Source organism: Phascolarctos cinereus, unplaced genomic scaffold (assembly GCF_003287225.1).
Source record: "Phascolarctos cinereus isolate Bilbo 61053 unplaced genomic scaffold, phaCin_HiC Scaffold_4;HRSCAF=312, whole genome shotgun sequence".
Classification (NCBI taxonomy): domain Eukaryota; kingdom Metazoa; phylum Chordata; class Mammalia; order Diprotodontia; family Phascolarctidae; genus Phascolarctos; species Phascolarctos cinereus.
Window position 1 is genome coordinate 104,380,130 of NW_027555847.1, and position 14,342 is coordinate 104,394,471.

At 33.9% G+C, this 14,342-nt stretch overlaps 1 protein-coding gene across 6 annotated transcripts in view; it reads right to left on the reverse strand.

The window, feature by feature from the left end:
- Positions 1 to 1,401: 1,401 nt before the first annotated feature.
- Positions 1,402 to 14,342, reverse strand: part of FSD1L (fibronectin type III and SPRY domain containing 1 like) — an 87,503-nt gene continuing 74,562 nt past the window's right edge. For all 6 annotated transcript variants that reach the window (XM_021002211.2, XM_021002210.2, XM_021002208.2 and 3 more), the window contains 3 exons: positions 13,791 to 14,042; positions 8,933 to 9,021; positions 1,402 to 4,761 (listed from right to left, as the gene is read on the reverse strand). In XM_021002211.2, coding sequence (XP_020857870.1) covers positions 4,639 to 4,761; positions 8,933 to 9,021; positions 13,791 to 14,042 — 464 coding nt within the window. In that variant the 3' untranslated portion in view covers positions 1,402 to 4,638. The remainder of the gene's footprint in view (positions 4,762 to 8,932; positions 9,022 to 13,790; positions 14,043 to 14,342) is intronic.

Here is a 14,342-nt window from a genome sequence, read left to right on the forward strand (position 1 = left end):
TAGTGCAGTCTTTTTTTTTTTACTTTGTCCCGTACATGGTTATAAATATAATAATTTATAATATTAATGAGCAATGCTTACTAAAGATCTAAGGTATTATACTAAAGCCAAGACCAAATATCAGAATTTGTTCAGGACATTTTGTCAAATGTATTCACATGATGTAATAATGATGTAATAATGAGTATATTTTCAAATATATTTTTATATAAACTTGAAGTTTTGTATATATAAATATATATAATATATAAATATATAAATATAATCGTAGACTTTATTATGCAGGAAAATAAAACAATGCTTGGGAAATTATGTGATTTGATTAAATGAATAGTTTAGATAACAATAGTAGACCATTAGATTTATATATGAAAGAGATCTTAGAAATCACCTAGTACAACATGGTGCAATGAAAAGAATGCCACAGTTGTTTTCAATGGACTAAAGTATGTAGAAAGGCTACCTGTGTGATGTTGGGTAAGTCCCTTGATCCCTCTGGGACTAAGTGTCCTATTTATAAAATTCTTCTACAATTCTTCTCAACTCCAAATAGGTTCAAATGCCTTCATTTTATACAAACTGACTAAAGAAAATACATAACTTGTCCAACATCCCATAAGTATTAGACCTGGGATGAGATAATGTATATTGATAACTGATCTTCAAGTAATTTTAATATACTGATATACACATGAACATAATTTAGTCTTTTACTGATGATTCAGAAAGTTTTCAGCTTTGGGCGGTACTTTAGGGGCATCATTACCATTGAACAGTATTAAAAAAATTCTGGTATTTGGACTCTGGATAAATGAACATTTACATTTCCAAAAACTAATTAGATGACAACAGAAGGTGGGAAAATGTATATGAGATGTTTGATATGAGTTATTTTTAAAGTTCCATCAACTCTGTTCAAACATGAAAATGAATTACTCATACTATTTTGGAAGTGAGGACCTTTTCATACAACTGAACAGCAGTTTTATAATAATTTTGCAATTTTTCCAATGCAAAATAATAATCAACCAAAGACTCTATGAAGAAAGTACTTTGCTATAAGGAATTTCCTAAAAACTAATGCAATTTATATGTTTTAGAAACACATACTAAAAATGTGAACTGAAAAATCAGACTTCTTTTTAGTCTGGTATTATATGATTTATGATAGTGTAGCTAGCATGTAATTCTACACTTTCCATTTCCAGAATTACTAGAAATTTAGGTATTTCATATTGTTTTAAGAGAAATTAATTAACCAGTAACTCATTTTACAGAAAAAAAATGAACAAAGAGTGGAAAAAGCAACGAGATAAAATATCAACCTTATCTAAATTGTTACATTAAAAATAATTATCCTCATTTTTTTAAAAATACCTAGGATTAGACACAAAAGCAAAGTCACAAGACATTATGCATGCTTTAATTCTGTAAATAGGTAAATAAAAGCAAACTCATCTGTCACTTTTGACAATCACACTTGGAAAAGCAATGCTGCTTACATATTGTATTCAAGCTGACCAATCCCAGCTTTACTCAAATAATGCCAGTCAGTTTATTTGTCCAAACAGTATATCAATTTCCAATAAATCCCAACTCCAGAAAGATATGTCTCAATAGTGCCTTTATTCATTATCTAGCATCTGGAACTTCTAAAGCATCCTTTAACAATTTATATTAACTGACAAAGTGCAAGCAACACAAATAATTATGAAATACTGCACAGGAATATACTTGCACAAAGAGTTAGAAATCATATAACATAGGTCAGAGTGTCAAATTTCAATCTAAAAATGTTCTTATCTAAAGTGCTTAAGGCAACTCCTTCATTTCTTTCTCTAGTTTATTAAAAACAGAAATGGTATTTAAAAGTTCAGGGGGCTAAGAGATCCTAAAATAACATAATTTAGTAATGCCTCATATATTAGTTTTGGTTCATCTTCCATACATTTCCAATATAGAAATCAATCCTGTTTCAGTTTTCAAAATAAAGACCAGAATGAGCATACAATTTAAAAAGAAGCTCTGAAAAGGAACTCATAAAAGATCCATACAGACACATTCTGGACTTTAAATTTAATTTTTTAAAAAGCACAGCAAAAGCCTAACTGTACATTTTATGGTAATACTAGAGGTAATAATAGCAAGTGTTCTACATGTGAGGGGAGAAATAGGATCCTAGATTTATGAAATTCATTTTCTTACTAAAAAATCCTCTGAGAAATTAGATATTACACAAGTTTTTATCAATAGTAAACTTTTTCCAGGGAAATTTATAAGATTCTCCTCTCAATGATTTTGATATGAAGAGTGTCAAAATGAGGACATTAACACATACAAGAACCTTAAATACTCCAATCCTTCTTCCCATCCCCATCCTTTAAAATAAATCCTTATAGTAATACAACAAAATGTTCCCTGGCTTGAGTACTATCAGTTAAAACTGTGTGGGGCACTGGGAAAATTTAGAAGGCACTGAATTAGCCAAATGATATCACCATAATGAGACATTCTTGTAAAAAAAATCAGAAAAGAATTTTTGGCTTTTTATGTGTAATAACTACCAAGACACACTCTACTTAGCCACTTCCATAAACAACAGATTGACCAATGGATTTTTGTTTTAGGGTTTGCTTTTGGCAAATGAAACTAAATTCTTTGTTGTTTCAAAAGTTTGCTCATAGTCCCTCAAAATTAAGTTAAGCATAGTACATTCTTTTCAAATGGTGCCAAAAGAAATAGAAAGAAACCAGAAGAAAAGTGCTTTGAGAACTAGGATTATCTATGTTCACATTTTAAAATACCCTTGTCTTCCTCATGCTCAACTATTATACATCCTTAAAACCATCTGACATCAGGTCTTACATTATCTTCTATTACTACTACATCACTAGATAGAAAATATCCTTTATTTACATTCATTGTATAGAGGGTACAACAGGACACCCTGCATGTAAGTACTATGCTTTTACTGAGAGAATACTATATGTAAAGCATGATGCTTTCTCTAGTGATCAACACAGAAGAGTTTAAAGAACAGAAGGTAACTTCCTGGGAGAAAGGCTCTAACACCCTAAGGTATCTGAAATGAGAATAAAAGTTAAAAAAAATCAACATTTCAAAACCAGGGAAAATACGTACTCAGGTTTTTAAGTGGGTAAAAAAAGTCCATATACTATTTCATTCGCTGCCATTTTTGTTTAGTTCCCAGGGACTTATATTTCAAGTTTACTTTGCCTTATAATTTTTCTTGCCCTCGACATTGTTTTTATTCAGTGTTCAATATGCTGTCATTAAGTGTACATAAACTCTCAAAGAGTTGTACCTGTTTTAGACTATAAAGGACAAAAGAATTTGCACCAAATTGTTTTATTTGAAATAATTAGAGGTAAAAATTGTTTCAGAGATGTATGGATTCTTTTTATAAACTATTTCAGGCCATTTATATTTTATTAGTGAACACATGTAAATATAATTTTAGTAAAAAAAACAAGTACAGCATTCCTAAAGGAATGAATAGCAAGCACTTTGTGTATTAATTTTTTTCTCCTCTTTTATACAAGTTTGAACTAGAATGGCCTTTACAAATAATTTTGTTTTATGGGTTGCAGAGTTTAATACATTGTTTTAACCCTACTACAAAATCTTAAATCAATAAAATACCTCAAAATCCAATTGTAAATTTATTACAGATTTAACTTGGGCAGGAAATAATATCAGAAAACATTATGTAAAAGCCCTTAAAAATCCATCCATTGTCCAAATTGACCTACCTATAAAAGGAAGTCTAGTTGAACATCATAGCATGATACAGAAAATCCCTGTATTACCCCACTAATGTTACAAAGTAGAAGATTATAGGAACTAGTGCAAAATGAAATCTCTTAAACTAGAATGTTTATAAACTCACCTGTCCAATCTGTGTCAAGTCACAAGAATAATGTAAATTTTCTCTTAGCGTTGTGCCAGTTTGGATAGACACACAAAGAAGACAGAAAGGGAAGGAAGAGGATCCTGATCTAAGCAAGAAGAAAAAAAGCCAAAACCCTATTCATTTCCAGATTCGGGGGGGGGGGAATGTTAAAGTTACTGTAGAAGAGTTTTTTTGGCATTCTCAACAGTCTCAAATGTTATAAAGCTTATAAGGGATGAAAGTTGTTTAAAGCTTCAGTCTGGGAACTAAAAGTCTTTCTTTTCTAAAGAATCACAAAATTAAATTGAAAAGAAAAGCATAGGAAAGCTGAAAAATTATTTTAGTCAATTAAGTGGTAAACCTTCCTAACCAAGGCTATTCCTGCTTTTGGAGTTCTATGTATAAACAAATAGAAGAACCAACAAAATATCTAGAAAACTAAAATCAGTTTTCTTCTAAAATAAAAAGACACTGTCATTTTCACCTTCATCTATTGTTCAGAAAGTCAATCACTAATATTTATAACTGCTTCTATAGGATTTCACAGTAGGTTCCTGCTAATACTTCATTCCAGGAGCTTAATGTTAACAGTATCAAGGCCTTAAAAGCAGCAGAGGGAAGCAAACCCAAATAGTTAATCCATTGCTCATAAGCATCTGTGATTAGAAACTGCACAGAAAAAAACACCAAAATAAAAATAGAAGTAAACATTTCTTGAGGTGATATTACTGCATAACATTGTTCAGGCTGCTAGTTGAACCACTCATTCCGTTTTCATGTTTCTGTAGTGTTTTCACAGCACTTGGAACCTGTAATCCAGTACTCAAAGAAAGTCTACCACACCAGACCTAGAAAAGATTATAGAACAGCTGCAGTCAGATTTCAAATTAAGTCAAAACTTTTTAAAAATTCATTTGAAAAATCAAAACAACACACTAATATCATTTGCTGCCAAATATTATAATAAAACAGTCTTTTGTGCAGGAGTCCTGGAGTAACATAGGAAATTAGTTCATTTTTTTTATAAACAGTAGTTATTGGTACTAGCCTGAAATAGAGGTGTGTGGAAATGAAACTTAGTTGCTTTCATCATCCCAGCAAAATAGCAAGAAGAGAAATGGAAGAGGGCTAAGATTTTGTGGAACAGCATATATAAAGCTTCTAGAAAGCCTTAGAACTTGTGACTAAGGCATAAGCCACGGCTATCGCTATTATCCTAGGCCTTTTAACCCTAAGTAAGGTTGTATCATGAGTTCTCTACACTCAAATTATGCATAAGGTATCAATGATGACAGATGTTCATAGGCAGAGAAGTGTCTGAGATCAGTGTCTCATAACAGTGACCTGGTCCCAGTATGCAGTTAATATTCCTTGAACTGAATTATTTAAGAAACTTCTATTATCAAAGTGATTTTTCTTCAATTTAAAAAACTTGTTACAAAAGTTTTTTCTACACTATTTGACTAATGATCAGAAACGTTTTGTGATCTTCTAAAAAATACTTTAGTTACACTACTAAATTGCAAATTATGCTGGTTGAGGGAAGGGAACATATATGAAAAGCATAGATTTTGTCACTTTTCATTTTCTAGTAACCCCTACAAACTTGAATTCATGCATATTTAATGAAAATTAAAATGGATTTATTAATTAATAATTAAAATGGACATAATTTCAGACTAGTAAACAAATGCAGATGAAAGTCAAAAGAACTTAATAATGAAAATATACATAGAAAGTTAAAGCTAATGATGAAAAACATTTAAACAAGGGTACTTCTAAACAGAAGTTCTTAATCTATGGCCTGTGGACTTTTTTTTTTTTTGGTGAGGCAACTGGGGTTAAGTGACTTGCCCAGGGTCATACAGCTAGTAAGTGTTAAGTGTCTGGTCTGAGGCCACATTTGAACTTGGGTCTTCCTGCCTCCAGACCCGGTGCTGTATCCACAATGCCACCTCGCTGTTCTTGTTTATTTGTTTTTAAAGAAATATTTTGATAACTGAATTTCAATACAATTCCTTTCCTTAGTAATACTATATATTTTATTTTCTACATTTAAAAATGTTATTATAAGAAAGGGGTCCATGCTTTGTCAGACTTCCAAAGGAGTCCATGACATATAAAAAAGTTAAGAACCTATACAAAATGACTAATGCGGAAAGTTTTACATGATTGCATATATATAAGCTATATCAGATCTCTTCCCATCTCAAGGAAGGAGAAGGGAAGGAAAGAGGGATGGAATTTGGAACTCAAAACTTTAAAAAATATTAGAAATTGTTTTAACATATAATTGGGGGGAAATAAATTATTATTTTTTTAAAAGTTAAAAGCCCCTGCTCTAAAGAGATATTGAGGACTGGTAACATAAATTATATCATTAGTTGTTTAAACATTTATTGAAAACAGTAAAACAGATATTCTACTAAGACTCTAGCTTGTAAAATCCTCAACTGTGAAATTAGTGTTCTTCACTTTAGCCAAGAGACTTTATTTAAAAATACGTTTATTTAAAAACTACATATGCTGTACATTCTCTTAACAGATAGTTGTTCACAAAAAAGGTTTAAAAAAACCATACCCTAGATATAAAGAATCATCCTCAGAGGTCACCTAGAATAACTCACTTGTGAATTAAAATCCCCTCTACAACATCTCCAACAAATTGTCACCCAACTCATGTTTTAACAAGACATCTTCATCCAATTGTTAAGATACTAGAAAATTCCCTGGCTGATAGGAACTAACAGGACTCATTAACTATGTTAATGAGAAAATTTTTAATGGCAAACAAAACAATGAGATTGTTTTAAATTATTCCCATAATATTACAAATTTTCATTTCAATCAAATCTATATTCATGCTTGTTAAAGTATGTTTTTATAGAATTTTACACATTCTCTCTACAAGGTATTTGACAAAAGAATAAAAAGGAAATATAGGTACTAATATACAGATAGATGTGTCTATTCATAGACATCTAATTCTAGTTGAAATTTGAACATATAGGAAAGAGGAAACCATCAAGAAATCATGCCATAACCTGGTATAGTTGTATAGATTAATGATCTTAAAAAGTGGGCTTTTCTGACATCAAATTTATGCAAAACAAATGAACAATATACAAAAATCCACAAAAATACATCAATATTGTAGTTCAGTGATCTTTTGGTAAACATTCTCACATAAACAGCACTACATGAACCACTGTGTGAGAGATGCAGGCTAGATAATGGGCAAGGTGGATTCAAAATATATTGTATGACCAGACCGAAAGATTAGTTAGTAAAGGTCTGATATCAATCTGAAGGGATATCTCTGGTGTAATGCCCCAGGCATATGACACTGGCTCTGTGTTAATCAACATTTTAATGAATGACACAGTGAAATTACAAACTATGACCTGATTATATTTGCAAATTATACAATATATAGCTAATGTTAGATGACAGAGTAAGAATTAAAAAGTCAACTAAAGTTTTAGAAAAGTTTAGAAGATTCTAATCTTAATGACTATGATATAAGAAAGGTCAAGATGAGGATGTTAACACGTAAAAGAATCTTATGCATGAAAACTCTTTTCCCTACTCCCCCTACCAAAACAGCCTTTATTAATTCAACATATTGCCCTTCTTGGATATCATCATTTGGAATTTTATGGGACATTAGGCTACAGCATATTTAGAGGGAGAAGACCCTGAAAAAAACTGATGGCACTATAACAATACACGACACAGTCCAGTTTAAAAACAACAACCACCTTTACTACACAAGAACTTTTGGCTCGATCTGCATCACAATGGCCTAGATACTCTACTTGGCTGTCACCATTAAGAACAGTTTGAACACTGGATTACTGTTCTAGGGTTTGCTTCTAGGAAACAGAACTGTAGTTTTAGTAGGTTCTCTGCCAGCCTCTAAATGTAACTAGAACATAGATTACACTACTAGATATATGCTCCAAAGAAGTTTCATACACACCAAAATATTCATAGTAGGCTTCTTGTGGTAGCAAAGAAAAATAAAGTAAACATTCACAGTGTCAAGTATAGCTAAATAAATTCTGGTACCAAAGTATAATGGAATATTATTGTGCTATTAGAAACAACGAATATGAAGAATTTAGAGAAGCATGGGAAGTTTTATGGGAGCTCATGTAGAATGAAGCTAGCAGAAACAGAAAAATAATAAACACAATCACCAATATAAATGGCAAGAATTTGTAAAACAAAATATTATGTAATTATAATGACCAAAACTGTCCCTAATATACCAACTTCCCTTCTTTACAGATACTGTCAGACTCATTTAATCAGGGGAGGGAGTGTCTGTGTCAAATTTTTGCTGAACTGCTTTCTTTTCTTTTTCTTTTTTTGTTGCAAGGGATGGTTCAATGAACAGAGGGGAAGAAGAAGATATATTCAGAAATGAAAGTTATGTAAAAACCAAAGATATCAATTAAGATTTAAATTTTTTTTTAAAAAAGCACAGTAACACTTTTTTTTAAACTACACTGTGAGAAATGGCAATCAGAAGGTTAGTGCCTTGAGAGCTAAGACTATCTATGTTTACACAGGTGAAGAATTCTATAGAATAGTTCCCTGAGAGCAAAGTTAAGAAGCAGATTATGAGTCATTCCAATGGGAGCAGTTTTTGACAGAATTGGAGCTACTGTGGTGGATTCTAGGCCCATGATGAACCCAACATTTTAAAATAACAGGGCCTAAAAGGTGAAGAAAATGAGAAGGCAGGAAAATGGCAACAGGTAGGCAGTTTAATAGTAACAGGATTTTCAGGAATGTTCAGAAGCACTCCCAAACTGGAAGCTGAAATCACTATGATCTGATAAAGAAACACATAAATGTCACTTATGGGACACATTCTTAGCCTAATACTAAAAATCGATGCTCTCAGCATAGATACAATCATGTATCACAGAGAAAGTGGATCTACTCCACTGAATAATGAAACACAAGTTATTTTTCTTAAAGTTGCCAAATGAAAATATAAATACTAACCATGAAACCAGGGAGCACCGGTTGTGTAAATTTTGTTTTAAAAGAATACAATAATTGCTTTGAGGATGCATTGTAGAAGGACAGTTGACCTGAAACAAAAAAAAAATTTAAAAACTCAGTTACAAAAAAGAAAACCAACCCCAACCCCAAAAGAACCAGGAGGAAAATAATCTCAAAATATAATGGTCTAATACTGGAAATTAAATACATATTAACAATAAAATTATTTCTCTAAAAATTGTAATGCACTAGATTCTGAATATTAATGACAGCCCTTCTGTCGCAAATATCAATAGCAAAATATCTGAGTAAATGTTTACATCTGAAGTCCCTAAGAATCTGATGTGATTTCACTATAGAATTTACTACTTGAACACTTGTACTCTAAGCTCACTTTCAAGTGCCAGTGTTTACAAATAAGACAAGAAGAAACATTAAGAAAGCAAGGGAATGTGAAAAAAATGACATAACTTGTTTAGTTTCTCTGATATTTAAGTGGATACTTCTCAGCCTAGCTCAAGAGTCCTCTATTATTGTCTCCTGGCTTAAGCTACTCAACCGTCATTTTCTTTACCGATTGATACCATCTCCTCAAACCCAATCCTTATAATCTATATAACCCAGATTCACCTCCCTCCCCTCTACACTCTTATTTCCAATACACTTCTTTTCATCTTATTTCCAACTGACATCACCTTCCTCTTATTCTCAACCAATCCAAATCTTGTATTTAAAATCTTAGCTTAAAAACCAAACAAAACCCCAAACACCTCTTCAATGAAACTTTCCCTTTCATTATCCTTAGACTGCAATGCTCATTTCTTAAATATGACAGTGACTATAAAGATTCATGGAGCAGCTAGGTGGTACAGTGGACAGAGCACTGGGCTTAGAATCAGGAAGACTCATCTTCCTGAGTTCAAATCTGGCCTTAGACACTTACTAGCTATATGACCCTGGGCAAGTCATTTAACCCTGTTTGCCTCAGTTTCCTCATCTGTAAAACGAGCTGGAGAAGGAAATGGCAAACTACTCCAGTATCTTTGACAAAAAAACAACCAAAATGGGGTCACAGAAAGTCAGACATGACTGAAATGACTCAACAACAACAAAAAAGTATTCACAGAAAGAGCTGAAAAGGGATTCGACATGATCATCCAATCCAATGCTTCATTTCTTCAAATGAAGAAACTGAGTCACATAGCCAATCAGTGGCAGAACTATGACTAATACCCAGGCCTACTGCTCTGAATTCAATGCCTTTTCCACTGCTTTATGCTGACTTCCAAGTGTCTTCATATACTGTATAAAATTACTCTACTTATTTTAACATTTTTTCCCTTTACAATAGGTTCCTTGAAAGAAGTCTTCTATTTTTGTTATCAACTATTATATCTCCCATAGAACTTAGTACAGTAATGGACACAGGAATAGGTATTCAAAAAAGTTTCTTCCGTCTCATTTGGAAGGAGACAAGATTGAAAGCCTTTTTATTTATTATTGTTCTAGCTGGCAAGCAATTATACTCAACCCCTCTAGAGCATATGATACTGATTGCCACTCCCTCCTCTTTGAAATTCTCCTTACCTTGGCTTCATGACACTACACTTTCCTATTTCTCCTATTTAGAAAGCAATTGCTTCTATTCCCCTTGCTTTTCTTATTGCTACTCTCAGCCCCTGAGAGTGCCTGGCCCCCCAAAGCTCTGTCCTCTACTTTCTCATCTCCCTACATTTTTATTCTATCAGAATGACCTCATCTATCTCATGGCTTCAAACTAACAAATTCCAAATCTACATCTTGAATCCCAATTTCTCACCTAGGTACCATATTTTTGACTATCTAAAAAATAGGTTTGCCAGCCTACCTGAAGCAATAAGACATCCTGAGGGGAAGACAGGAGGCAGCATATGCCAGGCAAGTCTAAAACCCTAAATCCAAAAGCCTTGGGAAGATCAATGTTTCAGCACAGTGCCCACAGCCATCTTCCAGGAAGCAAGTACCATAGAGATATAGGATGGCAGCTGCTCCTACAAATGCCACCGCTACTAAAGACCCAGAAAAGAAAGTTCTTCCCACGAAAGTCCCTGACAATGTCAAATGATTCAATATCAAAATCAGACATGATTTTATCAGTGAAATGACATAAAAGAAGAGGCATTATCATCTGCTTTGCCATTGCACCCAAAGAAACATGGAATTTTTCCATATGACTTGTAGCTGAAGCCTTCTGTATTAGTTGTCTCCCCCTACAGACTGTGAGCTCCCTGAGAACAGGACTTTCTGACTATTTAGTTGTATTTCTAGCACTTAGCACAGAGCTTTGCACATGTAAGTGCTTAGTAAATGCTTTTTTCATTCATTCCTAAAGGGCATGTTTATCACCTCAAAATTAACATGTTAAACCACAGCAGATAAAATGCTGAACACAAAATCAGAAGACGTATATGTGGGTAAGGAAGAACAGAAATAGGGAAGTTTTAAAGGGGGGAGAGGAGGGAAAGATAATGAGTTGTTTTGGATATGTTGATTTTGAAATTCCTCTGGGATATCTAGTTACACTATACAATAGGCAGCTGGTGATGTGGGACAGAAGTTCAGGGGGGAGAGGGTAAAGACAAATGTGTAGATCTATGAGTCATAACCTCCCCCCCCGCCACATACAGCCAAAACTCATATATTTCCTGAACTCCAGTTCTATGTGCCCAAGTGACTGCTGTACATCTCTGTCTGTAAATCCCATAGCTACCTCACAATCAAAATGTCCATAACTTATCTTGATGACTAATCCTTTCCCATTGATTCCTAAACCTATTCTTCTTTACTAACCTGACAAATTTTGTGCGTGGCACCACCATTCATCCAGAGAGAACTTGCAATTCTTCAGTATCACTCACTATACTCTCCCAATCCACATCAATTGCCAAGTCTTGCCAAGTCTACATCTTCAACTTTCCACGAATCCATATCCTTCTCCTTATTCACATCCCTCCTAGTTAAGGCTCGCATCACCTCCAGATTGAGCTTCTGCAATTATCGCCTGTCTCTCTACATACATCTTTTCTTCTCTCTAATCCATCTGCCACATAGCTGTTAAATTGACATTCTTAAAGCAAAGTCTGATTCTATCATTCCTCTGCTCAAGAAGCTTCAGTGGCTCCCTTACTGCCTCTAGAATAAACATAAACTTCTCTCACTGGCATTTAAAGTCTTTCATTATCTGGTTTCAACCTATTTTTCCAAGCTGAGTATATAGTATTTCTTCTTACATATTCTAATCAACCTGGTCTATCTACTGGTCTTTGTACATGGCATCCATCACCTATCTCCACAAGCTGACTCCCTTGCCAGAAGTGCTCTCCCTATCTCTCACCTCTGACTCTTAGAATTAAGGTTCCTTAAGGTTCAGCTCAAGTGGCACCTACTTTAAGAGACCTTTTTTGGATTTCCCCCCAGGTGTTAGCACTCCCCCTCCCCAAATAACTTTATATTTTACACACAGTGGTTAGGTCCTAAAATCAACATATAAGATGAAAATTGCATACATATTTACCATCTCTCAAATCTTGCAAATCACCCACAAAGTAAAGTACATTATTGTAGCCACTAGTAATAGTACTGCATTCCCCCAAAGATTCTGTTGCCCACTCTCAAAAGGGAAAGGAGGGTACATCTAGCTAAGACTGTGCCTAGTTCTGTATCACAACCCTCCATACCTTAGAGCCAATCCTTATACTGAAGTTATAAAACCAGCTTGACAACTTCCTTTATTTTGTGTGTGTGTGTGTGCATGCATGTGCATGCAAGGATACTTTTGAGAAGGGGTGAAATGAGAGAAGTTGAGGAGTTGAAGTGACTCTGAACTCAAGCTAAGCCCTCTCCAGAGGATTTTGAATGGGCCCTCTAGGGAGGAAGTAGGGGAGTAGGCAAGAAATGAACATAGTAGATGAGATACAGGCAATGTGTAGTATATGAAAGACCTAATCCCTCGTTCTGCTCAATGATACTTGGTAAATTATAAAATATTAAAGCATGAAAAAAATCTCTACACATGTAATACTTTAAAATACATTGAAGCATAGTTGAACTGAATTATTAACAGGACAATTCTAAGCATTTAGACCAAAAATATTCAATAAAGCAAGTAGAAAATAATTAATTATCAGTTTAAACATTTCTGGCTCTTTTGATCCTTACAGTCATGGTTCTAAGTCCTCACTCTATCTTCTCTGCTTTATATAGCAAAAAGCGTTTACACTGCAGGTTTAGAAAAAGTACTGTCTGTCAGAGAGACTACAGAACTAATGCTTCCATAGGACGAATGAACTAGACTAGATGAATTCTTAAATCCCTTTTAACTCTAAGAGTTTTACAGCTTGCATTTTAGTACATTTTATGCTTTACAAAACACTTTATGTATAAGATTTTCATAAGGGAGGAATGCTGTTACTTCCATTTTTGTGGCTGAAGGAACCAAGGCCCAGAAAAGTTAAGTGACACGCCCAGACTCACATAGCTAATAAACGTTAACACAGAAATTCAAACGCAGATCCTTTTTGGTTTCAAGATCAATGTTTTTTTTTTTTTTCGTCTATGCCATGCTACATTTCTGAATTAAAGAGAAATGTTTGGTCAGACATCCTTTGAACAAATGTAAAACACTGCACTTCCATCAAGCTCTGGGAGATCCACCACTTTTCCTGCCATATTCAGAAGTCTTCCAATATATCCCTATGGAGTTTGTGACTAGGACCCAGGTTTTCTTATCATTGTAGTAATATAACTATAGCTATAGGTAGTTTAAGAGGCATTATTAAGGATTTCTCTGAAAAAAGTGACTATGAAGTTGTAAAATTACCTCCATCAAAATCACAAAACACTCCTATCCTTTCAGGAACAACCACATCTAAAGCTTTGGCTTTATTGTTATGCTTTGCTGCAAAGGTGCTTTGTAGCCAGTTGTTGACATGGATACACCAACTAGTGTTTGTCTTTCCCAACTGGTCAAACTTCCCCAGGGTCTTATATGCTAGTCCCACGCTGTAGGATTTACAGTCTTTCTGGGCTCTGACTTCCCAATAGTGTTGTCCACTTTCAATGGCAGTGTCTCCTGCAAAAGATTAGGGAGGTGAATTTATTGTAAAAAATCTTCCAGAAAAAGACTCTTTTGTAGGACTTGTATTCCTTAAAAAAATACTTAAACATTCTAGTTGCATAATCTTGATTACAGGGCAATAACCATGGCAATGCATATATACTAAATATGTCCAACAAAGAACACCCTCAATACAATCCCAAACAACAACTTGACTTTTGCTAACTATAGTTTTCCTACAAATAACTGCAACAGAACTCTTCCACTATTAACAAATCTAAGACCATGTGCAATAAGCACCTCCTGAACATTATT